Source organism: Oreochromis aureus, linkage group 7 (assembly GCF_013358895.1).
Source record: "Oreochromis aureus strain Israel breed Guangdong linkage group 7, ZZ_aureus, whole genome shotgun sequence".
Taxonomy (NCBI): Eukaryota; Metazoa; Chordata; class Actinopteri; order Cichliformes; family Cichlidae; genus Oreochromis; species Oreochromis aureus.
The window spans coordinates 21,906,441-21,929,839 of NC_052948.1; the positions used below are offsets into that span (position 1 = coordinate 21,906,441).

At 39.1% G+C, this 23,399-nt stretch overlaps 2 protein-coding genes across 2 annotated transcripts in view; both read left to right on the forward strand.

The window, feature by feature from the left end:
• The first annotated feature begins 1,026 nt into the window (after window positions 1–1,026).
• On the forward strand, window positions 1,027–15,418 carry scamp2 (secretory carrier membrane protein 2). The gene is made up of 9 exons (XM_031731790.2): window positions 1,027–1,180; window positions 8,292–8,369; window positions 8,653–8,718; window positions 9,706–9,817; window positions 10,423–10,551; window positions 10,803–10,962; window positions 11,216–11,317; window positions 12,670–12,787; window positions 13,592–15,418. Exons 1-9 carry the CDS (start codon window positions 1,124–1,126, stop codon window positions 13,739–13,741), a joined length of 972 nt encoding a protein of 323 aa, XP_031587650.1. The 5' UTR covers window positions 1,027–1,123; the 3' UTR covers window positions 13,742–15,418.
• A 6,126-nt stretch (window positions 15,419–21,544) lies between these two features.
• map1ab (microtubule-associated protein 1Ab) overlaps window positions 21,545–23,399 on the forward strand; it is an 82,316-nt gene continuing 80,461 nt past the window's right edge. The window contains exon 1 of the mRNA XM_031731877.2: window positions 21,545–21,929. Coding sequence (XP_031587737.2) covers window positions 21,665–21,929 — 265 coding nt within the window. The 5' untranslated portion in view covers window positions 21,545–21,664. The remainder of the gene's footprint in view (window positions 21,930–23,399) is intronic.

Below are 23,399 nucleotides of genomic sequence, written 5' to 3' on the forward strand. Positions count from 1 at the left end.
TGCAGAGGCATCCAAAGGATTCACAAATAGTTTATTAATACTTTATTATTATTATTATTATTATTATTATTATTATTATTATTATTATTGTTGTTGTTGTTATCATTATTATCATTAGTTTAGTAATCAGTTTGTTGGGTAAATAAGATTGTGGGGTTTTTTAATAACAAAAACTCAAATAACATTTACAATATAAGCCATGGACTCATATCAACATCATTATGTTCAATGCAATGCTCAGGATTTTCTCCAAGTCTGTTGTGGCCAGTGCTATCCTCTACGCTGTTGCATGCTGGGGCAGTAGGTTGAGGGTTGCTGATGCCAACAGACTCAATACACCGATCTGCAAGGCCAGCATGGCCTTGCATGGCCCAGCATGGGGATGGAGCTGGACTCTCTTAAGGTGGTGACGGAGAGGCAAATGTTGTCCAAGATAAAGACAATGTTGGATAATTCCTCCCACCCACTCCATGACATGCTGGCTAGCCACAGGAGCACGTTCAGTGAGAGACTGAGATGACCAAAAAGCACCACTGATTGACACAGGAAATCATTCCTGTCTGTGGCCATCTCCCTGTACAACTCATCCACCTAACACACTGTATACTGCAATAGCTACACCCTTTTTGCACATGCACTTCTTTCTTATTCAGATATTTATTAGTAAGTGACTTATATGTAAGTATATATTGTGCTAAATCTTACTTCTTGTATTGTCTGTTTTTTTACTGTTTGTACTAGAGCACTGTAACCAACATAATTTCCCCTAGGGATCAATAAAGTATTCTGATTCTGATTAACAATTGCACAATATAGTGAAGTAAGATAGAAACAAGTTTAACCTGTAGGTAACGAAAATAAATAATAATAATAAAAATGATAAGAAATAACAACTGGAATTTGCTTTTAATCTCAAACGGTGCCGAGAGGGGTTGCAGGTGGCGCGCTTTGACTACCTGCACGTCATTTGACGCACACGTCATCGTCCAGCTGGCTCAGTGCGCATGCGCTTTAAACTTTATTCGAGGAAGTGGTAGGACAGGCACCAGAAGCGATAGGGAAGAGTTTGTTGTTAACTCCACCTTCAGAGAAGACAAAAAGAACACCTCGCAACATTTTCAAAATGTCGGAATTTGATAACAACCCGTTCGCAGATGCTGCCAGCGAAAACCCTTTCAATGTAAGTACGAGGACTGAGATTATAAGGCGCAGTCGGTGACATATCAAACGGCGGCAGTTAAACGGTAGCCAGCACGCCAGGAAACTTGTTGGGTGGATGTCGGGGCGGGGACCTACGTCTTTGAGGATTGCAACCATTTGGCAGGAAGTGTGACTGACAGATTTTTAACCAATCACGTGGCTTTTTTTGTAAAACGGCTGGGTATCCTGTGAGTTTAGTTGCAGGAAGTTAAACTGTAACCTACTAAAAATGTGTGTCAAATATATTTTTTTAAGCCACAACACCTCTTTTCTGCTTCCTTCGGAAGATAATGTACATTATTGTGTGTATTTCTAATGTCTTAGACGTGATTTGTGATAGTTTTGGTGGTTTGTAATGTGACGTTTATCGAAACTGCTGGTTTTCTCCCTACAAAGAGCTTCTAGCACACAGGATGTCTGGTAGTAGGCCAGTTGTTTGTGGAAATAGGAACGTCCTTCCTTCACTTTAAAATATTAAAATGGGCGAGCGACAAACTAAGGTCTTTCTTTATATGCACTAAAATAATATATAGTTATATGAACAGATTTATAGTAGGAAAGCCTACTGGGAATGTTCTTATCCTCATGTTCCCATACATTTTCCCCTGGGTAAATGTTCAGAAATAGTGAGAGTAAGAGTGTTTAGTTGCTATGTCTTTATAGATATTCTTTTGTTCCCTTGCACTAAAATGGTTTAATAACAGAAACAAGCCCAGAATTTCACATCTGGTCATTAATGTTTCTGTTCGCTTTTTAACAAAGACGTGTTGAAGCTTTGAGGGGTATACTGTGAAAGAAGTTAAACACAGCCAGGTTTTCTTAGTATTAGCTGGCGTGACAAAACCTAAAACCCTAGCCTGAGGTAATAGGGATCACAATGGTGGTTACTAGCGTTCTCTGTTAAGACGGGTTTTCTGCTTCAAACTTAAAAAAAAAAGGACTTTTCACACCTCATATGCACAAAATGATCGTTATGAGTGCCGCCTACTCTAGAGGCATTATCTGAAGATGATGTAAACTGATGATTAGAATCTATAAAGAGTGCAAAAAATCTGACAGTAAAATCCAGCAGTGTCGCAAATAAGAGGTTAAAGCTGCAGAAAACTATTATGTGGTGATTTCGTGCACTGAACGGTAAAATAAACATTTTAGTTTGAGTGAACTCTCGGTGCTGCTCTTTATTTCTAACATGACAGCTGCACATTAGGCTCTGAAACTTTAGGCTGGATACATTTAAGCAGTAATCGTTACTGTTTCATAGCCTAATCAAGGACGTGGAAATCACTTAGTTTGTTGAAAGGGAAATTGATTTAACATGTATTTTTTGGTGTATATTCTGTGGTCTAGTATCTGCAGTTACAGCACTGTAAAAGAGACTTGGCAGCAAAGAACAAAGTATAAAAACTTATAATTTTCTGCTTTGCCAACTGAATATATGCACATTCCAGTGACAGTGCAGTGTGCAATCTGTACCACTATAGTTTTACAGCAGGGCAGCAGATTCTTCCAGTGGATTATAAACCAAAACTGAACATAACCTGCTCCGGACAAGGCTATGTGTTCAGTCTAAGTTACCAAGGTGATTTGGTCAGTTATGAAGAGAGCCACTTTTGAGACACAAGAAACTGTGAAGTTAAGTTTGACATAGCTCACTGACCCATTAATTGTACTTTGTAGTACACTCAGGAGCTAGAATTATTTGCCATTCATAAAGGAAGTGGTTTGACCCCTTGCTGCTTCAGTCTGCATGAAAGTGTCCTTGGGCCAAGGACCCCCCCGGTCCATTATTGCCTAGTCCTCGCCTGAAATTGAAAATGAATCAATAGAAAGTCACAGAAGTCATAGAAAAAGACAAGTAGAATAAAGTACAATGTGAATATGTCTGTGAAAAGGAAGATGTGCCTTTTAGTCTTTAAGTGCTTTGAGTGCTCACTAAGGGTAGACAACCCCTTTAAATGCACCAGTCTGTGATTTAATATTATGCCAGCCAAGAAAAAGGATGAAAATGAAATAAATGGCTGACACAGAAGCAGCAGTTAGGGACACTCTGACACTGATTAATCCCTAATGTAAGTTACTCTTTAAAAACCTAGTTTTTCCTATGTCACTGTGTCTCATACTCCTTTAACACAGTTTTTAACACAGAAGTTTCAAACTCCAGCAATGGAAGAGCACCAATTTAAAATGTTAACCTTCATCTTTTGCTTGTTATTTTTTATCCATATATATGTATATATAAGAATGTGATTTATTGTACATGTGTATGTACATGCAAGGAAACAGTCCTTTTATATCAGGTTTTCTCTTTCTCTTTCACAGAAACCTTTGAAGTCTGTCAGGAATTATCTCACACTCCATAAGTTTTCTTGTTTTTTTTCTCTAGGACATGAGCTAGACATATTAGCCTAGTTTCTGCAGTAGTAAAGAACCTGTTTATGTTTTCCATCTTTCCTTCTTATTATGCAATATGAAGTTCATAAAGTTAAAAAAAATTGAAGGCTGAACCTGTCATAACTCTCCTTATTTAACAGTTTTGAAATGAAGCATAACATTTTAGTAACAGTGGGCATTCTTGAAAATGTGAATTAGATAAAACGCAACATAAAAGGTGAATAGAAACGTAGCAGATCAATCACTATGGCTTGATCATGATATCAGATTTGAATACCCGCATAGATAAGTGGGTATTTGCATCTGTTAACACACACGTGCTGTTGTTAGGGTTTTTCAGCTCTACCAAAGGTTAAGAAATCTATCTTATTGCAGAGAGAGCAACAGTTTACAGGAGCATTCAGAGTTCAAGGTTCAACCAGACCTCACATTTAGTGTGACATATTTAACAGTGAATTGCTCTTGTCACACTCCAAATCAAAACCAATGACCTGTGGGTACTATTCTGTGTAAGATTTAAGTGGCATTATGCTTTTACAGTATTGCAGAATGGAACTTTTGTTATCTCAAGTGTTCAATAGGTGTGACGTCAGTGGAGACTTCTGTTTGTTTGGTGGGTGGACTGGATAAATACCCTAGTAGCAGCTGGAGTATAATATGTACTCTGAAAAGCAGTTCTGTTCATAAAAGCTCGCTGTCTGTGGTCACATTAAATATTTAACATGTTACCAACCTTTGAAAGACTTAAAGAATATTAAAAATATTAAAAATGTGCATGTTTTTCCCCCCTGTTGGCCTTTCTGAGCATGTACTTGTATCATTTGTAGCACTGTGTGGCTGTGGTATCTAAATTATTATTTTTGGGCCTTTGCCGGACAGACGCAGTGAAGATGTTTAGAGGTGGGAATGTTTACAGGTGTGTCACTTTCCTATGGTTAGGAAAGGGGGTAGAGAAAGGGGAATGCATGCAGCAAAGGGACGCGGGTTGGAGACGAATCCATGCCATACTGCATTTGGTCACCTGCTCACCCAGTGAGCTAAACCGGCGCCCCATTGCTTTGGTATCTAATGTAAAAAGTAGTAGTAGTATCCAGCTGCTGTTTTGAAATGGCCACACCTAGGCAATCAGCAGTTATGAGAGCATGTCCGGTTTCCTTGTACAGAGACGTTAAAGTCACTGTATTATTTTTTTGTATTAAAATATGCCATGTTTACCTGTCATCTATATAAAGTATGCAGTTTTCCATATATCAGCATATATGGAAAACTGCATCTTTGTATGTCTGTCTGTTGTTTTGAAGATGCTGTCCTCTTGTTTGAGGCTTATCCCAGCTCGGTTTTCATTTCAGAGACTGTGTAAGTTTACTGTCATCAGTTACTATATTCACTGCTGTCGGTTTGTCTCCTTAAAGGATGTATAATAAGCCACTCGTCGCTGTTTACTAAGCATATGTTTTTAAACTCTGCAATGAGGTAAACACGTTTTTGCATGAGAGCCTTTGAATGTCTTTGCAGGCAACAAGGAGTTGTTTAGTAAAATGCATCATGGGTCATTTAAATGGGTTTAAAGGTTAATTCCATTCACCCTTTTCCCTTTATATTGCTAGCTGTTGATCATCTCACTCAGATATCCCGATGTTGCCGTCTGGGAATGTTTGCAGGTGTGTCACAAGCACATATTAACGAGCAGGCGAGCTCTTATCACACTGTTGGTGAGTGACGTGTCACGTAGTCATGTGAAGTACTCGTTCCGTCTACCTTTTAAAGGAAGGACTGATTTGTCCCAGATTATTGAAGTGATTCTGGAAGTTGTTACTGTGTCATAGTTTGTTTTGTTTTTGATCACCCACCGAGTTCACACAAACTTGCAGATGCAGCATTTCTCAGGACTGCATTGTACACCAGCATTACCAAATAAAAGCTTAGTTGTTACAATATGTTCTAGTGTAAATATTAGATATTTGTATATATATGTGTTTAGATGTTTCTTTTTATGTGCCAGTCTGGGATTATCTCTGAGACTTTGTCAGAGTAATTTACAGCACAGTTTCAGGTTCTTCCAGAACATCACAGGCTGTTGAGTTACATTCAAACCTTTTATAAGGAATGTTTTAATGAGGACAGGGTATGAGTCTACATATGCACAAGTTACATTTTACGACATAGTAGCAACCACCACACCCCATCAGTAAATTGTGTATTTCATATATGTATATGACAGTGGTTATAGCTACTGTCGCATAACCCTCTGCTTTCTGAATTTTAAATATTGACATTGTGGCTGCTGCCATGTTGGTATGTTGCTGAAATCGAGACCTGGAGTAGACAAAGGTCATTGGGAGGGTTGCAAACACAATATGTAATAATCTGTGCCAAATCAAATATGCATATCCTTCCACTGTAACTCATATTTTGAGTAAACCTTAAGTGGCCATTAGAAGAACTGCAGTTTTTAGAACTTGTTCAGCTGCTTCAATTTTTCAGCCCCAGAGGGCTTAACAAACTCAGCCTTAGGAAACCATTATTTCCATTGTCAACTGTCAACTAATTCACTGCTGCTAGACTTCACAAAGAAAAGAACTGACTAGGGCTCCAACTAAAAAAGAGCGTCTGACTCCATTGCCCAGCCCTCTGAAGAATCCAGATATCAAAGGGAGATTCATAGTAATCATGCTCAGATACTTTCCCTACTGAAAGATGTGAAGAGCAGGCCAGAGGTTGCACCACCATCAGAAACAAGCTGGTTCAGCCTATGTTGTGTGGCGTGTCTGCTCAAGACACGGCCATGGAGCAGACAGTATGGAATTTCTGTTCATCCTCTGGAAAGAAAGCATGGACAACCTGTTGAAGTACACAGGATATGGAAACGCAGCAGGACTTCTTGCAGCTCGACTAGGACTCTTCTGACTAGGACACAGGAAAAGAATACAAACCTGCTAACTCAGTTTTGTGATAACCCCTTCACTGGTTATGTAGATTATAGTGTTTGAACCTTCTGGGGAAAAAAAAATCTCTCCAATCTACCTGAAGACATCTCTGATTCAGACTCTGACTACTGCTGCTGAACAACTAGGCCAAGTTTTCCAGACTGAGCCTACAGGCCCCACCCCCGACACATCTTGAGCTGTGTCCCATTTTAAGGCCTGGATTTTTTTTTATTTCTTTTTTGATAGATCCACAAAGCTGGTAGCTGGGCTGAGTTTGAGCCTTCATTCTGAGGGAACTGCTGAGTGTAGAGGTGTGTCCAAAAACTTCAGGTACTGGATCAGAGAATCTCATCGGTCTTCAGGAAATTGCTATAGATTGGAGAGGAGAAAAGAAAGCAGAAATAATTGTGTGAGGTGTAACTGGGACAAGTGGTAGCAATTAAGTTAAACAGAAGCTGAAGCTGTGTCAGGAAGATGGAGAACAATAAAATATTTGTGTAAGTTTAATTGAGACTGTAATTCTGCTTTGCAGGGTCTCTTTGGTTTTCCTTACCGATATTGAGTGACAGCCACTTAAGTACAAATACAAAAGGACAATTTGCAATTAAGCTGTTGGCACATCCTGGAAATCTTACAATCTTCCTTTCAAATAGGACAGACCCTTGTTGAATTACATCACGACACATGCGTGTTACATCACAGGAGGCTCCAGAGACCCTGTCGGGCTGAAGTGGAGTCATGTGTGGCAGTTACTGTTGTAGTTTTGGTGTGAATAAAAATTTCCTGGTACCTTTTTTTTCCCCCCTCATATTTTTTTTTTTTTGCATGCCAATATAAAGTGCATAATTTAAATTTTTGGTCATGTGTTGGGATGCCACAAGGTGCCAAAATAGTGTCATCATCTGGTGCAGATGTCAAAACATGCTTTCTAGTTTTTTATTTTAGATTTAGGTTGTGCTTTACAGTTTAATTCCTTCATAAAAAGGTTTATTGGAGGAAGAAAACTGTATGTGTATATAATGTTTTTAAGCCTTTAAAAGGTCTCCAAAAGGTCTTAAAAGGCTTTGAGAGAAATCTGTAATTGCGTGCATGTGTGTAAAATGTATTGAACTTTGATGGAATTTATCAGGACCAAAGTCCTGACTTTCTTTTCTCAGACGTGTCAAAATAAGCAGTGCCTTCTCATAATATAGAGAGCGGTTAAATCAATAGTGAGCTCACTAGAGTCATTTAATGATTACCAGTGCTTCTCCAGGGGTAATATCACCAGGAACCTCAGAGGTTATTGCTGGATGTTATTGTACTTTACTTTATGACTTTGGCAAAGCATGATACGAGATTTCATAATCTCTGCTTCCTTTTTCTTTTTTGAGGGTTCCTTTCAGTGTTTCAGGAAATGGTAAAGCTTATAACAGAGAGTTCTTCTGGAGAGAAAATGAACAGCACTAAATGAATTTCTTCTTTGTGTCATTTAAGTCGAGCATATCTAAATAAACTTGATATTCTTGCAAGACGGTTCAGTTAAGCCATGTAAATGCACTTACCTCTCATAGCAGCTCACCAAACCTGGTAGAAGTGGCCTCTTTTTCGTTACTGTATAGCACCTATACTTATTTCTGCAGCTTTTGGCTAAAAGATAAGAAATACTTCCAGCCGTCATCAGAGACAGAAATTGGATCAAAATGTATTTGTAGATTTTCAGGTGACCCATTATTATTTGCTGCATGGAGAAAAGTTGATAAAGATTAGAACATGTTTTTATTGTTTTTCCAGGATCCCTCTGTCACTCAGGTGACAAAGTCCAACATTGAACCAGTTGACCAGTACAACCCTTTCTCTGCTCAACCCAATGTAAGACATCTGGAAGCTACATTTTCTACTCGTTTTGTTGGGTTTGAAACCATTTGATGGTGTCTTATCTGCACATTTCCTTATTATTTCGTCTTCCTGTCAAAATGTTGTATCTTTTGTTTTTTCTCACCATCTTTCAGTTCATCATTTCAATTTTTTGGTCTTCTTTGCTTGTTTATGTCGCCATTCCCTTTATCTTCTTAGCCTTGTTTTCCTGGTATTCCTTCTCTTTTACTGGTTGCATTTGAATCTTTTGTTTGCTTATTGTTGGTTTTTTTTTTAGGATGGAGTAGCGGCTCACACCACATCTCCTGCTGTGCTACAGCCATCTACAGAGCCCAGTCCACAGGTGAGAATTTATACCAAACACACCACTTATCTGATTAAAAAAAATTGCAGCACATTTACAAGAACTCATAATAACTATGACGACAATTGGATGTTATTTAGTGACAGTGTGAATGGAGGTGTGCATTTTGTCTTGCCCTCTGTTGTGCACTGGGTACTAAAAGTTTGGAAACCACTAAGAAAGAGTATTTTCTTAACTTCCATTTCTACTTATCCTGCCTGTGTTTAATTAACAGTTATTTTTCACACAGATGGTGTAGCTGTTTTTTTTACTCAAAGCCATTTAGTTGCTACATCGAACTAAATGTCCAAACCTTATTTTGCCAAAAAGATCACAAAACTGAGCTTTTAATGTAATTTCTCTACATGATAAAGTCAGACTAAAGGCATAATCCTACCTACTAACTATTCTAGTCCAGCAACACCTGATTCAAAGAATAAAATGTTTAGAAATTACATTTTTTGCCAACACGTGGCTCAGTTTAGAATTCTAAAATAACTGGATGTGTCTAAAGGGCAATCTGTCCCTTCAGACTCTCAGTATGGTCCTTACGTCAGGATGTGTGGTTGCTACACAAACATCTACTCACTTTACACATTATTATAATGAAGCTCTTTGTTCTGTCCTATAAATATTCATGAATAGCAAAACAGATCACCTGCGTCCTACCTTTTCCTGGCAAGTCAGAGATCAGATATGAAAACCATGAATATGTATTTCCTGTAATATGTCATTTAAAAGTCAAGTACACCCTTTTAGATGCCTGTGAAAACAGATGCAATTCAGAGTGTTTATTGAAGAGGCTCACAGCAACTCATTGCTGTCTTGCGTGTTAAAAACTGAAACTAGAAAGCTTATATGTGAAGTGAATCATTTCTGCACCGTTTCCTTGCTATTTGCATGAAATCTGAATCTCCTGACAGTGGCTTAGATAATTTTCTGTGCATCTAATGTGGTGGTTGAGTGAAGCGTTTCCTCCTTTTTCAGGCAACTGCTGCTGCAGCTCAGGCCAACCTGCTGAGGCAGCAGGAAGAGCTGGAGAGGAAAGCTGCCGAGCTGGACCGCAGAGAGCATGAGCTACAGAGCAGAGGCCCGACAGGTCATTAAAAACAAAACTCCTCAGCACAGCGCCCTGATCACAGACAATGATTTGCAACGTGTGCATTATGTACCAAAGACAAATATAAAACTACATCCTTGCACACACGGGCTTTATTTTGTTTTGTTTGTTTTTTTGGCTCTGATATTCATATCAATAGGTCTGCAAAGAGCTATAACAATAATATGAAGATCATTATCTGTTAATTATCTACTCTGGTGTGTGACTGAGGCTGTTTGTATGAGAATTTTTTTTAATTTTTTTTTACCTGTTTTAAAAATGTATCTTCATGTGCTGCATCTGCTGATGCAAACTTAATAAATTGTGGTGATAAGTTTTTAGTTTAGTTTAAAAAGCAGATGTTTACATAGGTTTATGTAAACAGCGCAGTTATGTTCCAGAGGCACGGCAGTGACATTATCCTGCTTAGGTAGAAATGCTGCTGTACATTGACTCCCACACACTTGAGTAAATGACTCAGATGAATGTGTCAGTATTTTAAAAATAACCACCGATTGCTTGTTGTTAAACTCTGTTCATGCTCATGATATCTGCTGTCTTGTATTTATAGTTTGCCATGCTGATGTTATATCTTGATTCTACAGGTAAAGAGAACAACTGGCCTCCACTTCCAAAGTTCTTCCCCATCAAACCGTGTTTTTACCAGGACTTCTCAGAGGAAATCCCCCCAGAGTACCAGAGAGTCTGCAAGATGATGTACTACCTCTGGATGTGTAAGCACATAACATTTTTAGGGGGGTGGACATTGAAAGTCTGAGAAATAAAAACTTTTCAGGAAGGTTTGAAGCTCTGAATCGGTGTCAAAATATACCTTAAAATCACTTCTTAACAACACCGGTTGGTGTGATAGGAAAAAGACTCCAGCCAGTACTGTTTAGTTTTTTTTCTTCTTTGCTGTATACATACATGATACTGAAATTCTGACTAGAATACAATCACTGACTCTCTCTACTGTCGTCCTCAGTCAACTGTGTGACTCTGTTCCTCAACCTGCTGGCATGTTTGGCTTTCTTCACCACGGCTTCAAGCAATGGTGTGGACTTTGGTCTCTCCATTCTCTGGCTCATCCTCTTTGCTCCCTGCTCCTTCCTCTGCTGGTACCGACCCGTCTACAAGGCCTTCAGGTGAGTCCCCCATCATGAAAGGCACTGCTTCACAGAGTGAATGGGTTAAATGCAGAGAGCTATTTCCCCATGGGGATCAATAAAGTATACATCATTATTATTATTATTATTATTATCATTATTATTGTATGCATCATTTGACCCCGTGTGTGGACAGTGATGTGTGTTTTTAAGAACTCTGATTAAAAGGCATTTTTTCATCTGAATTTTACAAACGTTTACAGACGTGTACATTTTTTTTCCATTTTTTCAGGACTGACAGCTCCTTCAGCTTCTTCTTCTTCTTCTTTGTGTTTTTTTGCCAAGTGGTAATCTTCATCATCCAGTCAATAGGCATACCCCACTGGGGCAACAGGTGAGTGTCATGTATGTCCAATTTACAATAAAAACTGTAGTTTTCCGGATGGCTTCTTCAAAAGTAAATATGTGGGCATTACGTTTATGTTTTTAAGTATATATTTGAAATAATATTTTTAGGATATACTCAATTTATGCTTGTTGGGTTAACTTTTTTGTTTTTTATTACCCTCTACAAATTTAAAAGAAATTTTTTTTAAACTCTAGGGCATCTGTATTTAATTACATATCTGGATAAATAAAGCTTATATTATTCCACCATGTTATGGTAGATATATGCACTGCATGAAATTAAATCAGAGTCATTTCAACTATTTCAACTTCAGTTTGTGCATCTTCATCACAAACCACAGACGTTTTGGATATAAAGTCGTAACAGTTATTTCATATTCTGTGGGCGGCTTTAGTGAAATTTAGAAGTTTAAAAAACAGAAATTGCAATAAGTATATTTTAAGTTCAAGTTCGAACAAATGTTATAATATAACGCATAAATTTGACAGAATAATTATGTTTATATTAATATTAATTCATAGTATGTATGAATCTCATAAGAGCTCATGAATAGATCATAAAATAACCGGTTTCACGGGAGTATTCAAGTTGTGATCGTGTCCCTCTGACTGACAAAGTGTTTTGTGTGCTTGTGATTTGTTGCGTTAAATAATCAGAACTATTACCGGTCATTTAGCCTGTCAGCTGCCGTCCTCTCTCTTTCCTTCATTTTCTGCAATCTTTCATCTCTTACGACAGAAACTTTCCATTCTTCAGCCTCTAGCCTGCTGCCTCTCTGTCTGCTGGTAACTCTGTAAGTTTCTGCTGCTTGCAATCTGTTACCTCACCATTTCTTTGTTCTCTTTTCCCAATCTAAGTGTGTTTCAGCTGAAACTGCATCAGAATACGGTGTCATAACCTCTGCTCTTAAACCAGTGATCCATTTTAAATACTAACCTTTTCCTTTTGCTATTTTTTTACTTTGTGTTTGTTTGTTGTTTTTTTCCTTTTTTCCTATTTTTTTTAGCATCTTAATATTACGATCAAATTAATTATAAATGTATTAAAGTCAAACACAGTTTTAAAGGTAAAAAGGAGAATAAGAGCAGCAGAAAATGAGGGCAGTGATGTTTATTTATTTCACGTTAATTATTTAACCAGAAAGTGGTTGGCATTTGTTTTTGTTTTTGTCCTGCTGCTTCTGAAACACACATTCTTCTCTTCTCCTCAAATCTAATATAACAGCGTACATGTGTGCCATATGTACCTGCATAGAAATGTTTCCTTCTGTTGAATACAATTTTAAGTTTCACTGATGCTGTTCATAAGATCACCTAAAACTCTGATGTTTGTTGCAGTGGTTGGCTCTCTGCATTCACTGTCATCAGTGGACACCAGGCAGTGGGAATCATCATGATCATAGTGGCCATCCTCTTCACTTTGTGCGCTGTGATGTCTGTCATTCTGCTCAAGATGGTAAGAGTCGCCTCACTTTTCTTTTTTTTTTTTTTTTTTTTTTTTTTTCAAATTTTCTTCAGAACAGTTTTTATCTGTGGTTATTTTACTTGTTGAGTCACTAATCAACAGTTGGTAGATGTCTGTGTAATTTTATGGTTGATTTTTTGTTAATACCAGTGCAAATCGTTCAAGTGCACCAATCAGAATGAAATGGAATTCCAGCCATTCATTCATTCTTAAATGCGTGTCAAGTTCAGGAGCCTATTGCAGCCCTATGCTTCTAATAGGGCAAGAAGCAAGGTAGATCCTGGACAGGTCACCATTGTGTCACAAGGCTAACACAGAGAGAAAGACAGTCATTCACACTCACATCTAAGGCATTTTTAGAAATACGACATGCTTATCTCTGGACTGTGGGAAGAAACCAGTGTATCCAGAGAGAACCCCATCTGGCCAGCATGTTTGAACCAGCAACCCTCTTGTTGTGCTGCCTGCTAAATTCAATTTAGAAAAAAATAAAAATTCTACTTCATTTTTGTAGCACCAGATCAAAACAGTCATTACAAATTGCTTTATATTAGAGAGAAGACAAAATGAGTTGATCCCCTATGAGCAGTACCTGGTGATTTTTAATAGGAAGAGACCTCATGCAGTACCAGGCTGAAGCAGGATTTATTTTCCAGCAGAGGTAGCTTGTTTGGTGTCTGCTCCCATACAGGGATGACCTGCCTGCATGAGACAGGATAATTGTGCAGTGTGTCACAATCACAAATTGTCATAACTGTTTAAACAGCAATTTTCTCACAATGTCTTCCTCCTCAGGTCCACAGCATGTACCGGCGTACTGGGGCCAGTTTCCAGAAGGCGCAGCAGGAGTTCTCTCAGGGCGTCTTCACCAGTAAAACCTTCCAAACTGCTGCTGCTGGAGCAGCCTCCTCTGCTGCACAGGGAGCCTTCCAGGCAAACAACTAATGGTAGATTTAGCTAAACTGAGCTTGTTTAGCAGGTCAATGTCTGTACATTATCAGGTCTGGATAATTAATTAAAATAAAGCTGAACAAATGAGATGACAAACATCAATCTAGAAGTGATACTTCCTCCAGCCTTTTGAAACCATCGGCCAGATTTCTGGAAATAATAATTTGACCTCATAATGTACAGACCTTGAGCCAGGTTAAGCTCCTTCACCCTTCACTATCAGCATTTCCCTGTATCTCCTTTTGCTTGTCACTTTCAGTGTGTGCCATGAAGAGTTGCATCATCTGAAGTGGGTGTTTTTAAAAAAACAGACAAACAAACAAAAAAGCAAGCAGTGGAGGGAAATTGCAAACTAGAGTGTAAAGCATGAAGTTGACTCAGTGCTATTTCAGCATGTCTTGTACATAAAATATAAATATTTTATATTTCATGTGGGTGCAGTGAGCTTGCGGTCCTTCACACTGATGGAATATCCTGTAATATAAATAAGATGAAGTGTTTGTCATTGATTGACATGTATTTTGTCCTGGAAGCATATCTCTTTGCTTTTGTTTGCTCCACGTTTTCAGTCTAATGAGGAAGAAATGGATCTGATAGATCATGCTAATTGTAATCTGTGTGGCCTTAAAGTTTGGGATATTCCTTGGATGTTATTGCACAAAATGACTTAAACCTGGAGTAAGATGATCTTGGCAGTTTGCTCATGAATTCTACATAACCAATCGCATCCACAGAGGAAACCACATTGCTCCACATCATTTCATGCTTATACTCTGATATTTTAATCTAATTTAGCAGACTGAGGTTCTAATGTCCTTTTTTTTTTTTTTTTTTTTTTTTTCAGCCGAATATTCTTGCTGGACTGGTAATATTTACAAATGTTATCAGGATCACATTCATTTTTTTTTCTTATTTTTTAGCAGCTTCAGCTATGTCTTGTCACTACCTTGTTTAAGAGTTGTTTCTAAGGAAACCAAACGAGTACTGAATATAAAAATGGAACATTTCTGATAAAATAAGTATCAACATTTCATATAGATTTCTTTAATGGACTGAGTCCATCCAAGCTAGAGTATTTTTTTTAATTTACTAACATTTAACGCAGGAGGAATGTTAGAAAATTTGCCATGATTTTTATTTTTTAAACGGTGTGAATATTTAACAACAATCAGAAAGTAAGTCGGGCATTCTGATTTCTGAGAAATCAGATATGTATCCGATTAGATGTATACCAAAGCAGTGTGAATATGATACATTTCATCCTCCTCAGAACAGATCCAGTTTCAGTAAACAGCTGCGGTATTTTCATTTCTTCTTGGAAATGGTGGAACATCTTCCTTGTATTCCTGTAACTTGTCCACTGAGCTCTAAATTATTTGTGTGCTGGTGTATATTTTCTACCTGATTTCATGTATTAAAAAGCATGTGTATGTGTGTGTGTTTATTGATTGTACTGTTTCAGAGCATCAGCTTGGATGTAACATGTTCCTAAATGACAAGTGCAAATTTGAATGTTTTTATGACGTTCCTGCACCGCATAACGGTCTGATTGGAGGTTTGAGCTTATTTACACTATGTATAGTAAATATGGTTTTAAATTCACACATTTCTGAATGCAGATCTGGATTTTGTATTTTAGCGTCTATTAAAATGCTTTGCTTTCATTTTAAACTGTTTTCCTTACTTTCCTTTTTTAAGTTTTACAGAACATTTACTTTTTTCCTAAGTTTTAAATCTAATTTGAGTCAAGTTAACAAATACACTACACTGATGAGGCCTGTTGTGATGAATGATTTGATGATGGTGGCACTGATTTTAAAAAATCACAGGAGGCTGAGCTGGAGGTGGTAGAGTTGAAGATCTTAAGACGTGCATTGGGAGTGACCAGGTGCAACAGGATTTGATCTGAGTATATAAGAGCGATTGAGCAATATGGAGACAAAGTCACGGTTGAGAAGCTTTAGACATGTACAGAGGGTGGAGGGTGGATATAAACAAAATAATTTCCTGCGTCTGGACTCAAAGTATATGTTATCTAAAAAGTAACTGGTTAACATTAGCATTAGCCTGATATCTGACACGATCAAAGGACACACACACCAGTGACATGTGAAGACATCGATACTGCATCAATATGAGTTTGAATTTTATTAAAAGCTTAAGTATTTTAATCCATAAATGTCACATACCTTTATATTGGGTAGCAATCTGAACTAGTATGATAGAACAAAGAGGCTGATGATGTTTTGCTTAGTGTTGCAAACCAAACATTTGGGGGAAGAAAGTTGTTGATATATTGATGCTTAGTTGCTACAATATGTAACAGAAATGTATCTGTATTGTGGACACCAGTGCTACCCCTCAGCCTCCTAGTAGATGCATCTTTGGTATGAAAACTCGTTCTCAATCTCATTCAGAAGATTTTCTGAAAGCTTGACCTCTGACCTTGACTTTGAGGTTGAGGTCACAGATTCAGACTTATCGGAGATGTTCGTGGCTAAACCTATGGCCTATGGCATCAATTTGAAACTCCTACATTGTCTCATTCTCAAGTTATCACAGTCACAAACTTGGGTGTCCATGCCAATAGCCCATTAGCCTTTTATGGCTGAGGGGTAATGAGTGAACTAGAGCTGCTGATGCTTTAATCAGAGTTCTGAGGTGTTACCAGCATCCATCCATTTCTCAAACTGTTTACTGAGTTGTCTAACAGCAGCTGAGATAAGGTGAGAGGCAGGGTACGCCTTGGACAGGTCACCAGTCAATCACAGGACCATCACATAGAGGCAAATGAGCCTCTATGAGTTCCCATTCATGCCTAAGAGCATGGCTGGGTATTGTCACAGATTTCTACAACCAATTCAATTCTCTTTCACAGTTTGATTCGATTCAATTCAATTTTAACTCAGCCAGAAATATTATAATTATGATCATTTTTCTTGGAAATGTGCTATAGAAAGAACCCTCTAAACCTTGTAAATTAAATATATTAATTTCCTAATTAAGAACAGATCCTAAAGCAGTTACAATAATGCACTTTTTATTTAGCTTTTTATTTACTTCTGAGATTTGTGGTATTTCCACAGTATTTCAGCTCCATTTTGCACGTCTTCCGTATGCTTTGCTTTTGTCCAGCTCTTCACTGTCTCCAAAATGCTGCCACTTTGGTGACAGTGAAGCTTGGTGGCGCCTTCAGTGGAGTAGCCATGATGGTTCATGTGCAGCCAGGTTACTTCACTCTCGGGTGGCTACCTCTTGTTAAAGTTTCATACTCAGAAAAAAACTTTTATATTTAAAAATTGATTTGAGGAATTAATGAATCGATATAAGATTATTTAAATTAAAAATCGGTTTGAATTTGAAAATCCTTAGCAAGCACATTTAACTAAATACAACATACTGTAGACAGCAGTGGTCTTTAATAGATCCCCCTCCTCGGTGGATGGAGAGGGAGACCTATGTGACCACTTTGGGTCTGCAGTGACCCAGACAGTCTGTGGAGAGTCTGCGCTGAGACCATGACCCCTCTCCTTTGACCATCTGCCTGCCTGTCTGTGTGCTTTCTCCAGCCTCCATCTGGAGCTCAAAATAGCCGAAACTACTTTCCATCAAATAAAGCCATCGACAACGGGACCAGACAGCATGGCTACCTGAGCAGACAGGCACCGTTAATGTTATTAAAGGTGGAGACAGAGATTCTCTTTATCAGCGTCTGCAGCTCAAGGTGAAAGCTGCAGGAGGAAACAGAAACCCACTAGGAACTGCTGTGCACATCCTGCAGCTATTCCAGTGTACTCTCAATGAAAAGAGTCAATTCAGCCAAGGTAGAAATAATATTTGCACAACTATTGAAATATATGTACTTACAGTTAACTAAAAGCACTTTTAAGGCTTCTAGTGTAGCTTTAATTGATATTTTTCACAACTTCTTTCACAACATTTGAGTCACATATAAATTCTGCCATAGTTTAAAAAGTTTTCTGGGGTTGAGGTTGATGTGTGTAGAAGAAAAAAGTAATCAGCTGTGTCACAGAGATGCAGTGTTTCAGCATCAGTTTGACAACAATGGCTTTTAAACACAGTTTGTCCAGAAGATGGCGAGGTAGAGCCCTGCTATACGTTAGCTGCTTTAATCTTAACTGTGCATCAAAATGTTCTTCTCTGCTACTTCTCTGAAGTACTGACCAGATCAGAATATCTGATCCCCATGTGAATAACAGCAAGTCAATGTAAATAAAATAATCGTCGATTTATTTAAAGAAAGCCGCATTTCTCCTCCTCCATCGGAGGAGAAAACAAATACACCAAGAAATGCTTTCCAGTTTATAAAAAGAGCCAGCACTGTACATTCAGGTGAGTCAGCCTTGACATAATACAACTGCACATAGATTACATCATCTGCTAAAGAGTGGTGAGACAAAAGACTGTAGTTTTACCACTAGAGGGAAGCATGGCTGTGGTTAGTTGCTGTGTGGTTAGAAGTGCTGACTCACTGTCAGGGAGACTTGCAGCAAAAGCCTGTGGTGAGGTATCCACACAGGGTGGGATGCTACACACAGTTTATTTCTGCCTTTTTTGACTGGCGCTCCTGCAAACACAGCTAACTGTAATATCCAGTAACTTTGCCAAACATGATGAAGCGCAAGTGCTGTTTTTATTTTTAACACTGACTGGCATCAAAAGGTGCTTATTGAGCAAAAGCAAAAAAGATGTAAATGCATAAACAGTCATATATGTTCAGTCCTTCACCACCAGCTGCTGCCATGTATTAGGTTGTTTGTAGGCAGAGGGAGACAAAAGCCAGTAGTTGATTTAAACCTTCGTGTTATCCTCTCAGTGTGGTGCTGACAGTTTATGCTGAGATTCCCTCTGCTACACTCCAAAATGTGCCAAGCTCAAGGTTAACCGGGAAAAAGCTGAATGATGATCATTTGTGTGAGCAGAAAGAATAAAAGGAAGGAAGAAAGTCTATTTTAATGCTGCTGTTCTCTTTGTGTCTTCATCAGTGTGTCCTCACTGTGTGCTAAAGACATTTAAAGTCTGAAGAAACTTGAATTTTCTGCAGATTATTTGAATAAGTCCTCTGCACTGCATCCATTCTACTAGACACCATCTGAATCCAGAGTTAACACTGGGAGGGAGAATTATTGCCTGACTGATGTTTAGAGCTGTCTGATCAGGCTTTACTTCTATAACTCTCACTTGCCTAGAGGCTAGAGTTTTGCTTTTATCCCCCAATTTTAAATTGAACATTCATACAGTGTAAGAGGATACATGTGGGCACAAACATGCTACACGTAAACCATCTGTGTAAGGTCCCCTTTGTGCCAGTTAAAAGCGCTGACCTGTTGGGACATGGATACAAGACATTGGGGGTAACGTGTGCTTTCTGACACCAGGACTCTGTGACTTGTGTGCTGCCAGTCTTCATACCTTCATACCTCTCATGGATGCTCAATCTGACTGAAGTATGGGGAGCTGGAAGGCTGGGTCAGTATTTGGCTCAGATTTGGAGGCTTGGTTGAGCCACAGTGTTCTGCTGAGTCAGGCTCCCATCGGAGGGAGGTGTCGGGTTATCTGGAGAAAATCTACAACAATGTTGTGAACGACACACTCGATGCTTTTGATATTGTATTAAACGTGTAAGCGTTGTAAGTGCTCCATCCATAGATGGTATAAAAAGTGAAGATTGCAACATGACATCCACTGGTTAGTGAAGTCGTGTTATGAAGTTCTGAGCTAAGTGTTTTCGGTGTTAGCATCTTGGTGTTTTGAAAGCATTGGGTGGCTGTAGCTCAGGAGTTAGAGCAGGTCACATTCTAGTCAGAAGGTTGGTTATTCAATCCCTATGAATGGCTGTGAATGGGTGAATGAGGTAAGTTGTATAAAGCGCTTTGAGTGCTCAGGTAGAGTAGAAAAGTGCTATATACAGAATCAGTCCATGTAAAGTGAGTGGTGGATGTGAGTTTGACACTGAGGGCAAATACTTGTGATTGGCTGTCATTAGCTCACCTTAGTTTACAAATATTTACAGAAATCTTCATTGTTGTTCATCTAAGACTTTCAGTACAACTCTGGGTCTAGGCCATGCCACCTACACAAATACTCTGCAGTGGTTAGATGTATAGGTGCAGGGTAGGAGGAGTACAAAGAAACCAACACAGGGCACTATTTCATAGGAAAGCTGAAATCCTTCAACTTCTTAATCAAAATGTGGGAAATTTTCTGGCAGTCTGTTGTGGCAGACAGGGCACTTTGCTCTGGTCTGATGAGCATTGAAGCTGGTGACACCAAAAGACTGAAAAAACTGATTGGGAGGGCTGGTTCTGTGATTGGCTGTAAAATGGAGACATTTGGATCTGTGAACAAACTGTTATCCATCAGGGATAATCCTAACCACCCTCTTCACCACTTACTGGACAGGCAGTGGAGCACTTTCTCTAACAGACTGATGCCACAAAGACAGACATCTCTAATCTTTGATACTTGCTGTTACCTTCTACAATATGATTTACAGTCGGGGGAAGTAATTGTTTGATCCCCTGGTGACTGTAAGATTGCACACTTACAAAGAAATGATCAGTGTCAGATTTTTATGGTAGTTTCATTTTAATGGTGAGAGACACAATATTACCAAAGAGCCAGAAGAAGCACATTACATAAAAGCTGATTTGCATGTAACTGAGTGAAAATATGACTTGGTGGTGAAATCCTTTTTGGCAAGCACAGCAGTGAGATGTTTCTTGTAGCTGGTCACCAGGTTTGCACACATCTCATGAGGGATTTTGGCTCACTCTTACTTTTAGAAACTCTAAATCCTTTAAGTTTCTTGGTAACTCAAAGCTTTGGTCATACTAAGCATTTGTCTTCCCCAATCATGGCAGGTCGAGTTTATGCCAAAGAACTCAATTTATACATTTTTCCCCACAGTACTTTCTCCCAAGCCTTCTCTGAATCATTTAGATGTTTACTGGTAGATTTAAGATAGACCTGTACTGCTGCCTGCTTGAACAGCGGGACCTTGCAGGCGCTGCAAGATTTTAATTCAATATAGTGTAGTGTATCTGTGATTAATTGACTGATTGTAAACCTTATATCACATGGGCACACACCCAATCTGTGGGAGCAAGACTTCTGGTTGGATTGTAGGGGAAGAAATACTTATTTCACTCAGTGACACACAAATCAATTAATACCTTTTATTTAATGTGTATTTTTTGATTAATACGTTGTCTCTCTCTATTAAAATGAAACTACTATTAACACTGTAGACTGTTCATTTCTTTGAGGGTGAGAAAATTCAGATTAATAATAATCAAATTATTATTTCCTCCACCGTAACTGGGTAGCAGAGAATCATCTGCTCTCTTTCATCTGCCGTTAGTTCAAGTTCATAGTTCAAGTTTATGTATTATTGTTTATGTATTATTGTAGGGTCTACCTTACAATATAAAGCGCCTTGAGGCGACTGTTGTTGTGATTTGGTGCTGCATAAATGAAATTGAATTGAGACTTGCAGAACTGATAAACATTACACTGACAGCAGCTCAGACTTCCGAGTGACCACTGTGGGGGGGCATCCTCAAATTTGTTTTCTTTTTTTTCACAAATCGCACCTTGTATATAATTTTATATGATTTATAAGTAAAACATCGCAAATGTAAAAACAAAACACAAAATAACGGATTGGATGCGGCTTGCTAAATGTATAAAAACAGCATAAATACAACACTTTCACGAAAGCGCTCTTATTTTGAAAGTTTAGGCGGAAATAATTTATTTTGGATTTCTGGCCCGTTTGCTATCACCTGTCTTCACCTCCCTCCCCTTCCTCACCTCTCAGCGTCCTCCATCCTCATCCTCCACTCCCGCCCCCACCCTACCAGGCTCTTCCCCTCGTTCACACCGGTAGTTGTCATGGCGATGGAGTCAGCCCCGGCGTCGGCTCCGGGGGTTGTTGCCATGGAGATCCCCGTGCGAGGTGCGCTCCCGGTGGTGGAGGAAGACGAGGACTTCAGCGCGCCGCTGCCGGGGTGCGAGGAGCGATTAGGGCACCGCAGAGGCGTGGGGAGACGCCGGCGAGGGGTGCCGTTCAACCGGGGCTGCTACTACATGCTGATAGTGATTGGGGAGATCGGCACCGAGCATCAGCTGGACACCGCCAGAGCGCAGATAGAGCGGGGTGAGTGACGGACGTCCATCCGCTTTATTACCCGTGTGTCTTCCGTGATTCAGTGTGCAGCAAACATGGAACAGCAACAGGAGAGACGTGTTTTGACGCAATGATGGGATAGTATCCATAGGCAGAAGCCGTTACTGCAGCATTGCACCATGGGACACTACGCATTTTCCTTACCCACAGAGTGTTGCTGTAAAAACTGCAGACTCATAGAGGCAGAATGGAATTTAATAGTGCAGTAGTTTGGCCAAATCCCTCTTGGAGCTCCAAATACTGCACTAAACACCTACAAACACTCACCAATTACCAGATAAAGAGACATAAATCAGCATGTCAGCAGATCACAACCTGCACAGGAAGTCTTTAGTTAAAAAGAAAATAAAATAGTTTGTATTTTCAGGCATCCGAGTTTGTTTTTGTGCTTGCTGGAGTGTCACTATAGTGTTTTTTTTTCTTCTTTGTTGCTGTGATGTCAAGTCAAATCAGTAAACACACAAACTTTGTAGGCTTTACCCAGCAACAACAACAAAACTGTTTCCCAGACAAGTGAGGGAAGAGTTTTCAGTTTCCTGCTGGACTCTGATTATTTTGCCATCATTACTCGGCTGAATATCTCAGCGCTGCTCTGTGAGTTGAAACCCTCCTCCTCTTCCTTCTCCTGTGGAACTGCAGCAGCTTGCAGTCGTTCCTGTCACTGAGGGCTGTCTGAAGTTTAGAGAGTAAACGCTTTGTTGTGTGAAAGATGTTTCGGGAGCACGCCTGTCAGCTATTTTCTGCGCCACTGTTGCCAATCTAAGCTGTTCCCGTTGCGACGCCATATCAACCCCTGTGCATCCCCTCTGACCTCCTCTTGTGATCACAAGCTCAGTGTCACACCCACTCAGCTCATTACTGCATCGATTTTCCCAGGTCGGTGTTTTAAGCGTGACTCAAAGTAAAAGACCTGCTGTCGACTCACATTACACCTCAGCTGCAGGGTCCCTGTGTAGGCCTGCAACAAGTCACCCTCACTGCAGTGTTGTAATTTCATCAAAACAAAAGGCCAAAATCTTCATTTTGCTACAGCTGATGGTTTATTTCATTGCTGATTAATAGGCCAGATTTTGGTTAATCCTTTGGTTGACATGACGTGCCCCAAGTCTTTTGAAACAACAGGCTAATGCTTATACAAAAGGTCAGGATATAATGAGAAACTGGCATCGCAGTGCTGATCGTTGTGAAGGCAGTTAACTCAAAAACCTCATCAGACAGGTTTTGATAATGAATTTGATGTAAAAAACACTGAAAAGTAAGAATAACGACAGGTTCTTTTATATTCTTATTTTATTAGGTTAGTTTTGCAAGTGCATTGTGCTCTTGGCACCTTTCTAAAGAAAAACAAAAATTAGGAACTGAAAAATTATTACATCCTTAACAAACAGTTTTTTTTAACTAACAATAACTAAAAAAGATCAAATGAAAATAAGGGGAGAA

Bases quoted from the DNA above. Each gene is read 5' to 3' on its own strand.
- scamp2 (XM_031731790.2), top strand. From the start codon at position 1,124: ATGTCGGAATTTGATAACAACCCGTTCGCAGATGCTGCCAGCGAAAAC. The intron at 10,963-11,215 runs GTGAGTCCCCCA...CCATTTTTTCAG, and splicing joins CCCGTCTACAAGGCCTTCAG to GACTGACAGCTCCTTCAGCT. The intron at 11,318-12,669 runs GTGAGTGTCATG...TGTTTGTTGCAG, and splicing joins ATACCCCACTGGGGCAACAG to TGGTTGGCTCTCTGCATTCA.